Consider the following 19,782-nt stretch of genomic DNA (forward strand, 5'->3'; position numbering starts at 1 on the left):
TGCTGGCGTCAATTTATTGCAACAGGGCGTTAAAATAAATAGCGTAACGTGATTCAATGCTTCACAAAAATGAAGATACATAAATCGCTTCAGAAGGACTTTCCTCCAATCTGTCATCATGGATGGCAACCAACTCTTTCGCTTTCATCTTCTTGACTGACTTCAGAAACGTTTTCTTAATTTTGATGGTTCTGATCTTTGTTCAAGTCTACATAACAAGGGGTCAACACTGGTACTGGTACAAGTTCTTACCTGAGGGCATATGTGTGAGTTTGAGAAAAAAGGTGTTTGCCCGTCAGAAATTTTGTAGGTTTTTATGTTCAGGACCAAAGATTTACTTTATATGCTCTGCCCTATACAAGTGAAATTAAAAAACCACTTGTACTGCTAGATAGAGCTTAAAAAGAGGATAAAAAATGGTATTAAATGTCAAATTCACTTGTTGTCTCACGGATTGTTATAAGTATTTCCAAGAAATAACACCATCGTTGAAGAATTTCTCAAGAATTACTGGGCTATCGTCTACCGCCCACCATTTTACAGCACAGGTCTCTAATTGCCAGACAGAGTGGCCACTCTCTTTATACTGTCAAATTTAAGGATATTTAATTGACGAGAATTCCCAACCTTTTAAAATACGGTATTTTCATAAAAATAATTGAAAAGGTTTGAGGACATTTACCAAAGAAATTGAGAATATTAAAAAAGGTTAATGTTAAAATTAATGTTAAAATTATTGTAACATTTCTATGAATGGAATTTTTCTATGCATTTACAATACAAAAGCAACAGGCAAAAGCGACAGTCAACATAGTCTTGTTATAATTAAGGGTATTTGAACAGAAAGTTGTTTAAAAAAATCTACTTTTAGAGCAAATTGTACAGGGGAATTGAGGAGTTTTGAGAGAACGTGGATACCCTGTCAGCTTCTTTCATGTACTGCTTGTCTCTGAAACTCTCTTCCATCTTGTTGCCTAATCGAAATACGATCTTCAATCCTTTAAGTCAACCTCTATCTTTCCATGTCTTTTGAATCCCTTCTTTATTGGATTTCCCCACATTTAGCTTTCTGTCTTTCTTTAAGATTGAAAGCGTTAAATAAAAAGATGAAACAAAGGTAATCAAAGTACCATTGAGGTGTGTTTAAATCTTCAGAAGAGGAACAAGAACAGCACATTTTCATTTACAATAGCACTTTCGCAAACTCGATAAAATACAGTGAATATAAATAATTACAATTCCCAAACCAAAAATAAGCGTTTAGTTTTTTTTCTGATGAGAGACGAATGTTAGAAAAGTAACTAAACAGCGTATACGTACTTAATATTTCGTTTATATATTTACAATTCGTTTTAAAAAATCCCTGCGTTAAAGATTGGCAGGGATTTTTCGTCTAGGCGTTAACAAGCATTTGAAAGGAGGCAGAAAGAAAACGTAACATTACCCCCTCCCCAAAATTAGCCAATTGGTTGAAATGTCTTTCATTTCCCTTTGGGGGTGTCTTATATTAAAAAATCAGAAATGGGTTTATATTTAAGGAAGGGAAGTCTAAATCATCGAGATATTTTCCGGGGGTGAGGTTGGGTGGTGATCAAGGGGTGTTTACACTATTATATAAAATAACACCACATTGTGATTGGTATGCCAGCAGCCAATCACAACGCATGCAGGGACGTCATTATTAATATAAAAAGATCGAAGGTGATTTTTTCCTAGCTTTTTTCTTGGAGGTTCCAGCCTTTTTAAGAAATTTTTGAAAGAAAAAAAACACACCAATGCCATGCAAAAGAAAGAAGACAGTAGATATATTTTTAAGGAAGATAAAATTTGTTTTGGAAAAGAAAACAAGTGTTATGAAAGAAAACTAACTTCAACAAGTAAAATAGACTAAACAGCCTCGTCAAAAAAGACTATATCTTCTGACAATCTCAGAAATCCAGCCAGGGGTACAGAAAACGTTATCTTAAGTCGTAGTCATTTTGCGATAAAGGAAAGTTCATACTCCTCCGTTTCATCTTTTTCGACATTTGTTTTGTCGTAGAAAGGGAACCTGAATTAAGTAACGGCGACGGTGGAGAGTCGCCTTCGTCTTCCTCATTGAACACGTTTGGTGAACTCCCGCTAAAACGCAGGTCAGGATTAGAAGCACGCCATATAAGTTGTTCTTTTTCCATAGATAAGCGAGACACTTTGCGACTCTCTCGTTCAAACTTTTCTATTAACGAATCTCTCTCCACAGATATTTGTCTAAAAGATAATCAACGTCAACAATCAACTTGAGGAATATAAACATACAGAATAAAATAAGGGGGTGTAAATAACATACCTTTCAGCTTTGACTCTTTTTTTCAACACTTCAGCGAGAGACTGATTCTCTTGAGTCAAAACATCGCATTTCGTCTGCAACTCGTAGAAATCTTCAACCTACAAAGAAACACGTGTTCGATCTCAAAGGCAACAACACACAACATAAAGAATTAGGCAGGTAAACGATTACTCGCATTGCGCCTGCGTAAAGTAATTAAACTTGATAAACCGCGAACTTTTTTTCACAAATCGTTTTTCCCAAGCAGCATACGCATGTGCAATTTTAAATTTAAAATTCTGAAGCAAACGCAAAAGAATTATATTTGGATTTAATATGGTGTAATTACCTAAGAAAAGAAAAAAGAACAACAGAATATAAAGAGAAAACAGAATATACCACACTGTAGATGGATAGGTGATAAACAAATTAGCATCAAACTGTTTTAAAAAGTGGTTTATCTTTCTTTATATTTTTATCATTACAAAACAAATATTTCAAAAGCAATTTTTTTTACAACCTTTTCTTTGACAAATTCCATTTTCAGTACTTTTATAAATTTTTGATTTTAAATCACCACAGTTTTCTTATTTTTATTCTTGAGAATATTCTTACGTTTGTTGTGCGTCTGCGTTTTCTTGAGCACACTACAAAGATATTTTGAAAACGTAGACGCAAACAGAAGAACATCAAAACGTTTTGATATCTTGTGTCGAGCTTGTGCATTTTTTCTTTTCTTGCGTTTGCGTCACAAATGTGAACCTATCCTCTTTACCGTTCAACGAAACCTGCTTCAAAACAAAGCAAACCTTACCTTCTTCTCTAACTCCATACATTTTACTCGCAAAGTTTTCAACTCGCTATTTTTCATATCGACAACAACTTGTAAACTTTCTAGCTCAGCTGGTAAATGTTTGTACTGCGCCAACGCGGCCTACAAAATAAGCAACCAAGTGAAGGGGTTTTATCGGAAAAAAAAAAAAAACTTGGAAGGGCCGACTAGGTTAATTTTTGCGAAAACTTATTTTCATGTAAATTCCTCGGAAATTCAATTGGAAAAAATAAATTACCAGAAATAACTTATTTGCTAAAAAAGTAATTGACAGCCGTGATAGGAGCAAAATTAATTAAACGCTACCTTATCGTAATAAATAGACCTGAATTGCAAAAAAATTGTAAACTCGTGAAAATAATTATTCGCAACAAAACCTAAAATGACTCATTCGCAAAAAAAATCTTGACTGATTAGCAAAAATTAATCATCGTGAAATGCATTTTTTTAGGACATCACGAAAATAATTCATCAGCCTGGCAATGAGCTCTGGAAATACGCATTTCCATAATTATTGATATCTATCATCATGGGAATCCCTAAGGTAAAAATAATATTTAGGACGATTACACAGCCTATGTTATTTACGTCATGGAACTAGACTGTGTACGATGTATCGAACAAATCTATCATCAAATAAATAAATAAAAAAAACTCACTTGAACTTTGGCATCACTTGCAACTTCTTTAACAACTTCTTCCAACCTTTTAGATAAATCAGTTTTGTCGGATTCCAAAGTGTTAATTCTTTTCTAAAATGAGGTAATTTTTTTATAAATAAACTTCATCTTGTGAACGTCAAGAAACACAACACTAACGCAACTTACTTGTAGTGTGTCGCATTGTTGGGCGTGGTCGGCTTGTATTATTTCTACGTCTTTCTCGTGCTTGACATTTTGCTCTATAAGAGAGTCGGATACTCAGGTTAATAAAGTAACATACCCCTTTAATATTTCACGTGGAGCCACCACCCATATATTTTTTATTCTTTCACTGTTTTGAATATATCAATCCATATAAGGAACACGTGACATGTGGGATTTTGGAACCGATTTAAATTTTAATTAAAAAAAAAAAGAATTTCACCAAACGAAACTCACTCTACAAAGGATATATATTTTCAATATCTAATACACATTGCCGAAAGTTTTTAAACCCGGCAGAATTCTCATGGGGAGTATACGAAACAGGGGTGGTAAATACCTTTCAGTTCTTGTTCATGCCGTTTCTGCAAATTAGATGTAGCATCGTCCTTTTCTTTCTTCACTTCCTCAAGTGCATCGCCATGGTGTGAATTTAATTGCAAGAGCTGAAACATGATTGCGATTAACAAAGAATTGTCTAACAATATAATTGACACTAAAAATGACGTTTACGAAAATGTTACAAAATTACTTCCGATCAAAATGGCGACAGTAAAAAGAAAAATATCAGTGATTAATTATGGTATTGTAGTAATAAATCTGCTTTATTAAAAACAACAGAACAAAAAGGTCAACGAAGGTCATTTTTTAATGTCCGATTCTTTTCTAAGCAAGGCTACATAGAGTACTTACCTCACTTTCATGGGCAGCCTTCAGTTTTTCTAATTCCTCTTCATATTTCGCTAGTACTGAAACAAAAAATGTTACAAAACTACTTCATGAAATTAAGCGCATTTCGAATGAGGACAATCGCTGGTATAGCCAAACTTACAATTTTTAACTTGAACATCATTTTGCTTCTCCAAAGTTGTACGAATGTCTTCCTCTTGTTTCTCGTATTTGTTTTGCAGTTCAGTGATTTGTACATCGTGATTAAGCTTGAGGGAATGAAGTTCTTTTACCGCTTCTTCACATCGACATTTTGTAGCGTCTAAAACAGCGTAAAATTATTTCTTTAAGACGTTTCGAAGTTGACATACGGTAATTTATTCTGCGAAATTCCGTAATCATTTCGTCTTCTTATTCGCCCTACATGCTCTCCATCCTGGGGGTAACTGAAAACAGCACTTCCGCAAACAAGTAATGTATAAGTTTTTTTGTTTTTCTAGAGTAACATGTTGTCTGCAGGACTCTTAAATATGTCACTTATTTAGACTCACAAACCCTTCATAAGAAACTGCTCGTAGAAGTCAAAAAACATTCGCTTAAACACAACATGTGTTCGACATTTTTTATACTTACTTTCTTTGTTTTTACCAGATTTTCGTGTAACTGTTACTTTGTAGCGTAAAAATTTCATAATTCTTATATAAATTTAACGCTGTGTAATAAAAACTTTTATAAACGAAGCAATAACGATAAGTGTGACTTGCTAAATATTCGATACAAATTATATCACTCAAGCATACATTGCGTTAAGAAAAAGTCATTAATTATAGATCTTTTGTGCGGTTACGGCCATGTCGGAAACAGTTTAAACTTAGCCACGTTCGTGTTTAATAATTTCTCACGTTGGCATAGCGAGGCAACAGAAATAGAATACGACGAACTATATATGTTAAGTCTATCCAACATTCATTAACAATGTTCAGTGCTTTAACAGGACTGTGAGCAGGTTATTCCGAGGATGTGTTTTTATACAATAAATCTTAAAAACTGACGTTTTTTCTTAGATAACTTTTTTCTATTTTTGAAGAACTCGAATATGATCAACACAAGTTTTTTTTTACTATGACATCAAGAAGTTGCAGTTGGAACCCTGCACATTGTGATAACCACGCCCATGATTTGGATTGTAAAAGCAAATATAGACAGCACCAGCAAAGCACATGTTATGTTATTTGCTTCCTGTTTAAGACTTCTTGAAATTTTTTTCAAGGACTTTAATGTTCAATGACAAATTTATTTTTCTATGACCAAGGTCGCCATGTGATAAAAACCTACAGTACTTACTCAGACTAGTTGTCAAATCTGTGATTTGTGCTTCAGATTCATTTTTCTCTGTCAGAAGGTCATCGCGGTGACGTGTTATGTCAGTTTTCTCCTTTTTAACATTGCGAAGCTGTTCTGTAGCTTCTTCAACCTAAACAAGGTTTGTGAATTTATTAGAATTAATTTTTGCGAGTTTCTTTAAATCTTGCAAAAATTAGTTTGCTCAAAAATTATTTGGTAATTCGCTATTCGCGAAATTTGTGAGATATACTTTTCTAGCCATCCCCACTAAAATGAGTGTTACTTTAATTCTGAAAAATGATGTTCCATTGAGACAGAAGTTTTTGTATTTTAAAAGGGGCACTAACCTGCGTTAGGTAGTACTGTATTACAACTGCTAACGCTTGCAAACCTTTGTTTGAAGTATCCAGTAGAGAATCAGCACAAAATATCCTCTCTTTTAGTTCGGCTATATTTTTATTTTTGTCTGTAACTTCATTTTGCATAAGTTCTTGTGCATTTTCGTATTGTATTTTTTCTTCTTCTTTTTTGTTGATATTATTTTTTAACGTCACCTCCAAATCAGCAATTCTATTAGTCCTTTCATTCAGCTGGTTACGAAGATCGTCAATTTCCTTTTGTAGGTCTTTATAACTTTTAAATTTTGCATCTGTGATAAAACCGTTCGTTTTCACACTGGATTTTGGTTTGGCTTTGTTTTCCTTTCCTTTTCTGTCAATAACAATTGCACCCTGTACTTCGTGTTGTGAATAAATTTCATCTGTATTTTGGTTATTACGTAAGTCCACTTCACAGCCAATCGTGTTTTGCTTGCGAAGAGATCCACGTTGCGTGGCGTTATTGTTTCCCATGATAAATGCTGGTTCATCATGACTGCCTCCTATGACAAAAAGATGAAAAAATTAAAATAGGTTCGTTTATACATCGTTCCGCTTCATACGCAAACATAGATTGTTTTGTCTGTCTGTATACAACCACTTTAGACAGCCCATTTTCGCTAGGAATTGTATTTGTTAGTGTTTTTGATTTTTAACTTTCATTTATTATGATTAATATATCAAGGACTTGCAGGGCAAAAAAAAGTTTATACTTGTGAAAATATTGTAAAAATAATGGTAGTTCAGTAAAGAGCACTTGACAAAATACAAATTCATTACCCCTATTTCTTCTTCTACAAACACAAGCAAAGCAAAAGAACCAAAATTTTTTGGAGACCATTTTAATTTCTGTTTTAAAAAGTAATTGTGTAAGTTAAAACTACAGAAATGTAATAAAAACTTCTTTCTTTATTAATATTTAAAAAAAACTAACCAAGGTTTCACCTTATCAATATTGCATGACCCACAACAGAAAAAAACGCAAATAATATATATCTTGTTGCAGCTGTTGTATTCTGTTAAGAAACTAGAATCTTGTATATTTTATGTTCATGCGATGCAGTCTTCCAATACAAAAAAATTTGAAGAGAGAAATATTGCTTTTAATTTTAATTTCATAAATGATAAAAACAAAACTATAGTAAAATGTATGAGAGTTTGAAAAAAAAAAGATAACAACATCAGGATTCTGAAGATTACCATAATGTTGATAATCTTAATTGCTGACAAAAAAATTGATTCTGTGTATCAAATTCTCTATATGATCTAATAAGTATGATTTCCTTATCTGGTTGTTTGTTATTTGCATCCATTTTGAAATTAGCTGACCACTGTTTTGATTGATTCAAATAAGAAGATAAATTGATATTTTGCACTGGTAATGCAAATGAAAATATCCTTGCACCTCTCCCTAATAATTAATTGATTTTATTCATTTTTTTAGAGTTTTGTAGATTGTGTGCCATTGATTGTTTTAAAGAGGGTTCTGACTTGCTGGAAAACGGTGTAAAATTCCTGTGGCGCAGAGTTCTCATAAAAGGCTTCATTTGATAAAATTTACTCTAATATAGTTAATAACGTCACACAATAATGTAATACTTTGAAGGCTGTTTTGCATTAATAATTTGGCAAGTTCTGAAATAATTTGGGCAAGTTTGGAAATAATTTGAGCAAGTATCTTTATCTATCTATCTTAACAATCTTTCTAAAAAGTTGAAAATATTCTTTTTCAAGAATATGAAAAATTCTAAAATTTAGAATAAAAAACCAAAGTTTTCATAAATTTACTCAACTAACTTTCTTTCTTCACATTGACAGACAACACATGCTGCAAAGTTTCCACACGAAAAATTATGTCATACGCACAGTACCTCTTAACCTTACCAGTGTCTAAAAATATATTCCAACAACCTACTTTCGCTGATACAAAATAGCCACCGCTGCTTACTTTTCTGTAAGTTAATATTTTATTTTTTTGCAAAGAAAAGCCCATTGGGCATTTAAGCGCATATTATTTTTTTCTACTTTCTACCATACAGCAGGAAAAAGGAAAATTTTTAAAATAAATTTGATGAACTGCAAATGTTTTGCGTTGTTGATGTGAGTTGCATTGGGTAAAATATTTTTAGAAGGAAGAGCAACAGTTTATGCAATACGTTGCAATAACAACAACTGACTGGAAATATATATATATATATAGCCTCATAAAACATAGCTTTTACTTGTTCTCCAGCTTTTTTGTAGGTTGTAATAGCGTATTGATAGGGATATGAATTGAGATTTTGTTTTGAATTTGCAAATATGTAAATATGTAATAAAAGGTAATAAAGAAGATCTTTTGTCTTAAACAAGAGCGTATTGATGTGAAAATTTTCTAATCATTTAAACCTTCTGATATATTTACTAGATTATGCAGCCTGTGCAAAATGTGGCAATCATTTTGGGATAAAAGAACTTCTCGTAAATTTTAACACTGGCTATGGTTATTGGGAGAAGAACTTCAGATTTGTTTTAAAATGTCCTTTTGTATCTTGATTCTGTCTCTTCATAATTTAATTCAGAGAAGAAAATATTCAAGGTAAAAAATAGTCAAATGATGTCAAGAAATAATGATGTTGAATGTTTTAATTATAATTAATTATGTCTTGTTAGCTGCATTTTTGCAAATTTGTTTTTGAGAGATGGCTTATAGTCAAAACAATGAAATTACCTGGCAAGCAGAGTAGTTTAGATAATCATATAATAAGGAGGGTATATGATAGCTAACTAAACTTGATTTTTTTATTCTTGCTCCCTGATGTTGCTAGATCTTTTATTAAACAAACAGAAAAACCTTGGAATTAAAACAGTGCTTTTGATTATGGAAAAACATGAGATTTTTTCAAGGTTTTTGTCTGTAACCGCTCAGAAAAACCTGGGTCCGTCCGAAACTGCCCGGTTTGGGCCCGAAATGCAACGCGCATAAGCTTATTGTTCTCATTTAAATTTTGTTGAGAAGAAGGAAGGTGCAATTTTGTCGTTGTACTGTCAGTTTATTAGGGGCCTTTGAAAAAATTTTTCGGGTCCCGTTAACGGGATATTGCCGCTAAGATTCGGACCCTATCCCCCCTCTTTTAGCGGATTTCTGTCCGTGAATACATACATTCGGATAAAATCTTGGAAGGCTTAGGGGGCGTGTTTTGTAGATAAAAGTTATCGGAATTGATGACAAGAGGAATTATGATCACGAACGACAAAGAATTTTCAGGCCACGAACAAATTTTTGAAATTTCTCAATCCTTAGCGGATTTTTTTTTCAAGCTTCAGACCCCCTCTCCCCCCCTTAGCGGCGATATCCCGCTAACGGGGCCCGAAAAAAAATTTCGAAGGCCCCTTATTTATTGGATTTTATCACAGCTATTCATTGAATAACAGTTTTTGTTGTAATTTGTGGCGCCGTAGATTAGTGGTTATAGCTCTCGTACTCTGTGTGGGATTCAACATGGGCGAGTGAATGTTACCATAGCCCCGGGTTAACCCAAGCCATGTGAGGGAAATTGGGAAGATGGCACACTGTGTGGGCCGTTGGATGTTGCCGGGAGTTGTCTAGTAGAGCGCGGGCCCTAATTGGGTCTGCGTTGCTCAAAATGAGCATTAAATACTCTAGGACTCTCCATCTAAGCCATGGCCCCTACTGGAAATAATAGACAGGGTATATCCCTCGATATTTGTGAGGCTAGCCATGTAAAATATGCACATCTATCTATCTATCTATCTAATAAGCTCAAGAAACCTTGTTGTCTTCCCAGCATGGCGTATAACGTACATTTTCTTCGCTTACAAACATACGGACCCACTACACAACCCTAATTTAAACGAATTGAAAATTATTAACCTACCTAATACATTTCTATCTGTAACAATTTATATATCAATATGAAAAAATAAATCTAGACCTTTTCGCCTCATCGTGTGCTGGTTAGAAAATCAGCACAAAAATAATCTTGTCTCGACTAACTTTTAACCTACATAAAGTCACAGCGATTACTCGAGACAATGTAAACAATTATAACGAAATGTGACGGTAAACGGCATCCGTTTCTCGGGGCATTTGGACCATCTTATTTTCCAGTGATCTTTAATCTTTTTAGTCAAATTTTTAGAAATATATGAGAGAGGTTGGTCATTATTATGATTCGTGTTTGCCATATATCCGTAACTTCTGTTTTAAGTTATAACACCGTCAACCACGTGATTCCGCACTGACATGTTTTGTTTATGATAATCATTCGTCACACATGTAGTACATGCATAAGCAATACAAAGTTACAAAGTCAAAAACTAAGCAACTGGCCAGGCTGTAAACATAGAAATTCTGCAATTTAGGCTTAAACTTTGATAATCTACTTAATAATTTCCTTTCTTTTTTTTCAATAGTAGCACCTAGTAACTTCTTCCTTGACATTAAAATAAAAATTAAAAAAAAGATTCTTAAAAAATACGTGCATGCTTTTTCACATCATCCTTGTCAAAAATATATGTCTCAAAATGTTTGTTGCGTTAGATGTCAGAGCGCTATTTCTTACCCTGACAACCAAGTTTTAAAAGTGAAACTTTCGCGTCTCAATCTCACTTCGCCTGAAAAAACTTCCGCGTTTCGCTGTTTTACAATTTTCAAAGGCATAAACTTTCGCGAAAATGACCAACAAACGCAGAGAACACCAAACTCTAGCAAACTCTAAGAACGAGGTTTGTTATAGTTTGAATGTCAAAGTCGCAGAGCTTGCTTGGCGACTAACACGGTTACTTCGTCGCCGGTCCTCAATGTCAAAAAGGTCAGAACGCCTGGGGATGAGGCTGGACAACGATAACAACAACAACGACATACCGCCGCCATAGCAATACTTAAATAAATTCACTGCTTTTTGCTGTCTTGAATTTTGTTTCTTCTTAAAACGATTAAAAATACTCCTCCTCATATTTTCACGGTATTTGCTCCACTTTTTTTATAAACAAACTTGTTTCCTAATTATAGTCGATTTAAAAATATTTCAGAAAAGTCGAATTATTTTCTGTTGTCTCCCACTTGAATTCTTCAAGCTGTTACTGCGTGCCACGTTTGTATATAAAATCTTATTTAAACTGCAAATGAAGAAGAGTTTTTCGTTTCATGCATATCAAATAAACAGGTGCAAAAAAAAAAACATAAAAAAACGCTACACTTGATTAAAAAAAAGATGAAAATAAATAGTATTCATATTATATTAATGAAATAAAATGATATGCACGCGAACGCATATTGAATTAAAAAAAATATATATACATAAATATAACAATAAACAAAACCCTACCTCTTTTTATACCATTTTCTTTTCTATCCACTTGCTGTTTTTCTTTCAGGGAATTCTTCTTTCTCGTCCACGAAGGAGTATAGACTTTGTTCTGTTCATAAGTTTCTTTTATTTTTCCTCCATCGGAGGTGCTATTTTTTGTTGATCGCGAGATTATTGGTGCAGAAGTTACAATATTGTCTTTCAAAGATATTTTTTTTCTCGGAAAAACCAAAGGAGGACTTTCGTGTGGTTCTGTTTTTTCACTGTCTTTTACTTTAAACGACGTAACCCTACGAGGTATTTTGGATGTTCCATCGTCCGGTGATGACAATCTCTGGGTTGTGGTAACACCTTCTGAAAATACATCATCGTTCTCATTGTGTTCTCCGTCTCCCTCCCTATCGGTCTCTTTCTCAACATCATTTTTCGTTTCACTTGATACAATATGACCAGTAAATTTACCTTTCGGCGAAAGTTTGCTTAAATAGCCATAATCTGAATGTTTACAGAATATTTCTTTCTCATTCTCGTTTTCATTTTCATGATTTAATAAAACAGCCTTTTCAGGTGAAGGAGTAACAAAGGAAGATATAACAATATTTTCCCTTTTGCTGTCTTTCCTCCTGGAATTAGATATTGGGGTGGGTTGTTTAGGCCGCCCAGCATTAATATGATGACTGGGTGACTCTATTCCAGAATCGCTGCTTTGGGAGAGTCCATTTCTAGGCAGAGATAGTTCGTCACTAGTATTGTCAATAGAAGATTTGGACTTCCTTGGAGTCTTTATGCTTTTTATTGTAATTTTCATGTCGTCACTTATCTGATTGGGCAACACAGCGGTTACCTTCTGTAGGGGAATAAATATTCCATGACCTTGTTTGCATATAAAGTATTGATAACCTTTAACAGTACCGTTATGCTTTCCGCTGTTTTCAAATAACTCAATACCACACCATTTTCCCGCGCTGAATTTTGTGGAACCGGTGTAGCGTGCTATACCAAGTTGGGTTTTCCCGTTGTATAAAAATGATACTTGGTCTCCAATGTTAAGTTGTTGTTTTTTAGAAGAGCGATTAAGACGGCGAACTAATTTTGACGAGCCAGCAAATGACGATAATGACGACGGTTTACCGTGACGTGATCCCGTCTAGATAAAGAAGAGATAAACGTTAAATATTATCAAACAAGGTGAATTTTGTCTTTTATCGCATTGCGTAGAACCATCTTTGATACAGAGAAAACAGCTGTAACAAAAATGCTGGTAATTTGAAATCATTATTCACAAACAAGCTAAAGATGACATGATTATATAAAAAATTAGTTTTTTTTTTACTATGCCAGAGAAAACATTACTTCTTTCAAATATTTTATCTGTCAAGCCACTGTAATCTTGCATTATTTTATTTTCTTCCCCGCATTAACAATGTTGTTTCAAAAAACACGCGAATTAAACCCTTCTGAAACATGATGATTATTATTGTTGTTGTTGTGTTTATAAAATATCAAACTTAACTAATGTCACAGTTTCCCCCCCCCCAACCCCCCAAAAAGACGTAAGTTCAGCTGACCATCTTAAAATTAAATAAGCAAAAAATCCTCGGAGTTTTAACACTCGTTCGAGTAAAATTTGGATATCTTGGTAGTTGCATTGCAAACGTTTAGCAGTTTTTCTGGAACTTGTGAATCAAATTACAGGTTTATTCTTTTTTAAGAAACCAAGCAAACTGCCAGCTAGTAAAAGCTTCTTAAAGTCTGAGTTCTTAAAGTTTCTTAATGTTCACAGGTTCTATAAGAACATATAGATCAACATGTATACAAAAAAGATGAAATAATGACTTTTCGCCTTTTTTTCATCTTCTAAAATGATATCTGATTTATTGAAGTTCTAAGTAGTCGTCCAATTTATCAGGATAATTTACTCGATATTCGTCCGATTGATGGGAGGCGTGTGTGAGAAAAGTTTCTTACTTAAATTTTTTTTACATTTTTTAACTACTACAAGTTTCTTAATTTGTTTAAAGACGACTAGTCAGTTTCTTATAAAGTACTTTCTTACATAAAAAAAGCGAGTAGGCTTAAATTCCTAGTATCTTACGTAACTGGATCTAAAAGAAAAATGTTCCTAAATTTATGTAATGGTTTTTATTTCAGAATGTTATGAGGATTTATTTTACAGAACACTTATTGTTTAGCTTTTCAAGAATCTGGGGATGAATCAAATACTAAAAGTCGTATGACTGCGCACATGAATTATTAGTTAATACCGGACGTTTTACCGCCCGACATAAAAATTAACGCCAATAAGGGTTGGCGATAAAGAGTTTTTCATAACAGATCAATTTTACTAGTTCCAAAAGCTTATTTAACGGTTTAAAGTTAACCTTTGTAAGCCAGTGTATTATAACAACAACATTAATTTACATAAATCTTCCAGATCAATGTTTATTTTGAGTAAAACTACAATAAAAACGTAGAAAACCTACCCTGTACGGTGAAGGGAAGAAAAACATAGCATAGAAACCCTCTCTTACATTTACTCTCGCGCTTTCTTACAAAAATACTAACTACAGATGCGGTATAATTTAGAAATGCTTGTAAAGCTATAGATAAAACCAAAGGATTTTAATTAGCACGAAGAATAGAACACATACCACGCTGTAAATAAATCTTTTGTGTCCCTCAAAATGCGATGAACAAAAACCAAAGCATTCTTTGAATAAGCTTGTCACAGGGAATTATGATTTGTCAAATTTGTGTCATACAAGCTTTGAACTATTTTGAAAAAGCAGTTTTCCTCTTTTAACATGTTGAATGTTCATAATAGAACATTAATAATTATAATAATGTTTTATTTTCACTATTTATTTCCATCTTAATAAATTAATAAAAAAGTTATTCCTCTGCGATGAAGGGTTGTTATAGCGAAACGGGGAAGCAAGCGTTGCTTACAGGGCCACACCTAGTGACAAATTATTTTACAGGCTTCCTTGTATACTTTGGACAAAGGGTCATTGACTTCTCATCATTTCATAGACAAATACAAATAATATGCAACTCAGTTGGTAACTAAAGCAAAATTTTCAGCCAAAAAATCAGACAGTAGCTATATCAATACATATAATCATATACGTTTTGCACCTATTTTTCTATTAACAACACCTTATAAACAAAATGAGGTTCAAATCCTTAACAAAGCCAATTGGACATTCTAAACAGTCATCTTGAAGTGGGTAGGCAAAAGCATTTTAAAAACAGCGTCAGTTTCCGACACTTTCCTTGTTCTAAAAACCATCAAGTTTTGATACGACGACAAATGTGGTAGATACCAGCCTTACTGAATAGGAAAACACGTGATGATTGTTTGGTCAAGCAACAATTAAGCGACAGTTGACCCTGAAAAATGCAAAAAAACTCAACCGAAATTTTGTGTTGCTTATAAAAAAACGTTTAGCTATTATGGACATTATAAAAATTACTTGTAATAATTTTTAAAAAGCTTTTAAAAAGCCAGGTGTTCGCCACATTTCTCTGAGATCAAAAGTAAGTCGATAGAAGCAACAATACGTGGTTATTAGACTCGAATGTTTCGATAGTAGCAACAATACGCGGTTATGAGACGCGAATGTTTCGATAGTTGCAACAATACGCGGTTATGAGACGCGAATGTTTCGATAGTAGCAACAATACGCGGATGAGACGCGAATGTTTCGATAGTAGCAACAATACGCGGTTATGAGACGCGAATGTTTCAATAGTAGCAACAATACGCGGTTATGAGACGCGAATGTTTCGATAGTAGCAACAATACGAGGATGAGACGCGAATGTTTCGATAGTAGCAACAATACGCGGATGGGACGCGAATGTTTAAAAATTAACAGCATACTATTAAATTGTTTAATTAATGAGACCAAACCTTGTCTGCACAGCCTCGTCCCCATGTCTCGTTTCCTCCTATATAAATCTCTATAAAAGGGTTTTAGAACCAAGGTTGAGATTTTGTGTTTTCATGGCTATAATAGAATAACTGAACTTAAGCTGCATCGTTATTTTACCCACTTTTACTTCAAGATCAAAGAACAGAATAGGGAATCTGGGGACGAGGTGGCGTTTTTCTCACTGATTTATTTTAGTGTTAAACTCGATGTCAAAGACAATGATTTAAAAAACGTATATATTTGTTTTTTTGATTACAAAAATTAAAAACCTTGCCCCAACACAACTCTAGTTCTCAGCTCTCTGAGATAAATTTATAGGTGTGGCTGTTCATGGCTTTAGACTGTTGTTGCCATGGAGTTTAAATCCAAACTGACTGTTAACATGTAGCAGTTAGTTTGGTTGTAAGGTATACTGTATTTTGCTAAAAGTACGATTGTGTTTCGACAAGCGTTAACTTATTTAATGTTATGTTGTTGTTTTAACTTGAACATGAAATATTTTAATACTTACAGAGAAAGATTTTCTTCGTGGAATTTTGCTTCTTCGATACATTTTTTAACAATTCACAGAAAAACAAACTTCTTTCCTTTCAACTTTCTTTTAAAAAACTAATCGTAACGGAAAAAAAGAGTTTTAACAAGAACTTTCATCAAATTCATTGATAGGGACCATCTTGAATTATTTATGCAATATCACAGCAATATAAAACCCGAAACACCGTTAAACGAAGATAAAAGAAAAAATTGGAAACAAACATGAACAAAGAAAAGTTGGAAATGAAATTAATAACATACACATTTTTGTTTGTTGCAATCAATTACTCACATACAGAAGTAATGTGATACAGGTTGTGTTTTTTGAAAAATAATGTTTCTCATTTCAACATTTTAACAAAAATCATTCCGATATATTCTTAACATTAATAGCACAGTTAAGTTTAAAAAGTCTGAGAATGCAAACTAGAAATTACCCCCTGAGGTGCTGTTTTTTAAGCATCCTAATTCAACTGACAAACAGACAACTAGATTTGTTGGGAGGGGGGGGGTGTGGGGGGAAGGGTACTTTAAATGAAACCTGAGAAAAGAGATTTCACCCATGTCATTTCTCAGGTAGATAGAAGTTTACATGAGTTAATAAAAAAAATAAATTTCAAGATGAGCATATTCTTAAGATATTCTTCACTTTTCTCTATTTTCATCTTAATTGTTCTTATATAGAGTATATTCTTATAAAAAACGCGTGTAGTAGCGGAAAGCCTGTGGCTAGAAAATGTTTGATTTGTTAACATTTTTTTAAAAAAAAATACCTTTCATTGTTATTTTTATTATCTTTTCTGTCCAAGCAAGATGATATGACTGTATAGTATACGACATATTATGAATAACGGACCACGAAGCTTGCTAATATTACGTTAATGTTCTCCATATTCCTTAAAATTAAAATCTTAAAAAAGCCTATACGTCGTCGAACCTAGGCTTCTTAGTTTGTTTGTTTATCAAGTTGATAATTTCAAAAAAGCTAAACTTCTTCAAGCAATGTTTTTGACCACTTCTTCCTTGACACAAAGGTTTTTAAAGAATTTTTGAATTTGAATACTTTTGGCGGACTAATTTCCAGATCGAAATGACCAAGAATCAGTCAAATTCAATGATTATATTTTTTTCTCTCATTTGAATATTTTCTCTGCGTTGGCTTTAAATAATAAAATACACAAAGGTTAAAAATTCAGGTATCATATCATATTACATATCTCAGCGTAAATGTCTTACAACCTGATTCTGTGGCTTGTACTCTCACATTACCAATACTCATAACCTGTTTCTTGTCATAGTGTTTTTTTTCTTCTGATTCTTATAGCACTAGTTTATTTTGATATATGTTCATCAGTGAAACACAAAGTACTTGTGTTTGATTTGAAAAATGCCGCACCAGCAGTCTCCAACCATACCTTTTTAAGAACTTTTAGAAAAACAAAATAAAGCAGTCTTTAACTTCACCTTCAGGGAATCTTGTATCTTTCGAAATTAGGAGATGAATGAGGTTGGGTGGTCTTGTATACAAGTAAGATAACTACTTATACACTCTCCGTTTTAACATTTAGGTTAGAGATTTTGCTTTAGAGTAAAAATTTAACATTTTTTCTGATTTTACTAAAGTGTATAACTCAGGTAAAAAAATGCAGTAAAAGCTTGTCCATTGCTTAACTGTATTTCGTGTAAGTCACTAAAGTCGCATTTCAATGGTCTATTTCGCAGTTATCTTTACCGCTTAAAGTTTGGTTTCCATTATTATGAAAATTGTTGAGCAACAAACAATCGTCGTTACGACTTTACTGGAAACAGATGTTGTACAACAAAGCAATGTAAGAGATGTTGTACAATAAATGTTGTAGAGACAGAATTTTTTCTATTTCTACAACAATTACACAACATCTCTTGTACGCCAGTTACGGACTTAATTGGAAACCGAGCTTAAAACGTCATGTGAAAGTAAAGCTTCCCACATGCGGTGACGAAAACTGTAATATAAATCTCTTAATAGCAGCTTCATAATGTCGCCGTGTGTTTTGATAGCAACAAAATCAACTTCCGTCATTGTCTTCCGTCATTCGTACATAATACTATACAACCAAACAAAGAGAATATTCAGAATATATTTAACATATATTCTATAAAGAAGCTATAGTAAGTTTAGTAAAATCTGTCAAAACTTGAAAATATTATCAGACATAATATTTTATTATGCGCATCACTATTTCAAACAGACATAATATTTTACTTACATCGTAAATAAACAATGTGCAGACTTTGTAAATAACTTTAGTTGAAAAACATGTACACGATTCGTCTCGTCTTGTAGAGTGTACAAAAAGTCCTTGTTTCACAAAAATATATCTACTCTAATGTTCAGCGATAGCCTAATAGTAAAATCAATTCGTTTATAACGACTATTGAAACTTTACAAAGTAAATCTTTTTTATATTATAAAAAAATATTTGTCACTGGATCTGAGTGACTATGATTCAATCAAATTGTAAGATACAATCACCACAATAAACGCATCACTATCTAGAGGCGATTAAGACATAATAGGAACTAATTAACTAAGATACCTTATTCATTGCTAACGTATTCTTCGTACTTAGCTTCTCTGTTTTTCCGGCGGCCATCTTGGAATCATACAGAAGATATTTCCGTGTTTTCTTTTTCGTTATAAAAATTGCAAGGTTTTTTTTCTCTCGTGTGTGCAGAACTCGTGTTGAGCACATTAATTCATTGATCGCCGTCGTTTTATTTACACAGAAGCAACGTAACCATGGAGACTGGAATGTTTAAACAACCAATTAGAACACGAGTTGAAACAAAGCAAGTCATTGAATGCGTAGTGAAAGATACGGATAATAAAACATTATATAAAAATTGTTGTTAAAAAAACAACAGTCACTGCTTTATTTACCTATACGTAACAACCTCATACCCAGACTTCATACTGCTGAACCTTATATTATGTGAAAAAAATAATAGTACAACATTCCCGCACATACAAAAAACCAAAAAAACTGAGTATCAGTAACATAGATAAGTAATTTCGATTCCAAAAAAACCAATCATATTTAACATCAATAAACTATAAAAGAAACCAGACCATATGACTCACAGGCTGAGGACTAAGTGAGAACAGACAAGAACAATTCAATAAAAACCAATAAACAACTAAAATATTAACTCCATTATGTCTGTGTCATGACAAACATTCAACATCGCATACACACTATAAAAACTCCACACTAAGTTAACATGTTCAATCGCTCGTTCACTTTCTCTTTCTTCAGGGAAAACACAATGACATTGCGGTTACACCGTGGGTTGATGGTAGTAAATAAAACGCAAAGTTGTGATACTGTATTTAAGTTTAATTGCCACAACGAGGTTAATTAGTTTCATCGACCACATTTGGCAGTTAAACTTCGCCGATTACTAACGCCGAGGAAGTCACCTTTGTGTCCAAACCTTTCGTGCGAACTGTTTTTATACAATCACCTTTCAAAAACAGGAAAGGCTGAGATTAAGTTTAGAATACTAACCATATGACAGCATTGTGATTTTGCTTTGAAACCAACCACGAGAATTTCCCCTTTTTGT

At 33.3% G+C, this 19,782-nt stretch overlaps 1 protein-coding gene across 3 annotated transcripts; it reads right to left on the reverse strand.

Moving 5' to 3' along the window:
- Window positions 1-1,176: 1,176 nt before the first annotated feature.
- Window positions 1,177-19,699, reverse strand: LOC130654466 (CAP-Gly domain-containing linker protein 1-like). 3 transcript variants are annotated; one of them, XM_057457052.1, is made up of 12 exons: window positions 18,753-19,699; window positions 11,721-12,849; window positions 6,361-6,893; window positions 6,014-6,143; window positions 4,833-4,991; window positions 4,694-4,749; window positions 4,341-4,446; window positions 3,965-4,038; window positions 3,797-3,889; window positions 3,120-3,239; window positions 2,327-2,424; window positions 1,177-2,247 (listed from the first exon to the last, which is right to left on the reverse strand). In XM_057457052.1, the coding sequence occupies exons 1-12, from the start codon at window positions 18,906-18,908 to the stop codon at window positions 1,959-1,961; spliced, it is 2,943 nt and encodes a 980-aa protein (XP_057313035.1). In that variant the 5' UTR covers window positions 18,909-19,699; the 3' UTR covers window positions 1,177-1,958. The 3 variants fall into 3 exon arrangements, with proteins under 3 accessions (XP_057313035.1, XP_057313036.1, XP_057313037.1); XM_057457053.1 differs by lacking the exon at window positions 18,753-19,699 and adding an exon at window positions 16,151-16,289; XM_057457054.1 differs by lacking the exon at window positions 18,753-19,699 and adding an exon at window positions 14,186-14,321.
- Window positions 19,700-19,782: the final 83 nt, after the last annotated feature.

Source organism: Hydractinia symbiolongicarpus, chromosome 8, assembly GCF_029227915.1.
Source record: "Hydractinia symbiolongicarpus strain clone_291-10 chromosome 8, HSymV2.1, whole genome shotgun sequence".
In the NCBI taxonomy this organism is placed as follows: Eukaryota; Metazoa; Cnidaria; class Hydrozoa; order Anthoathecata; family Hydractiniidae; genus Hydractinia; species Hydractinia symbiolongicarpus.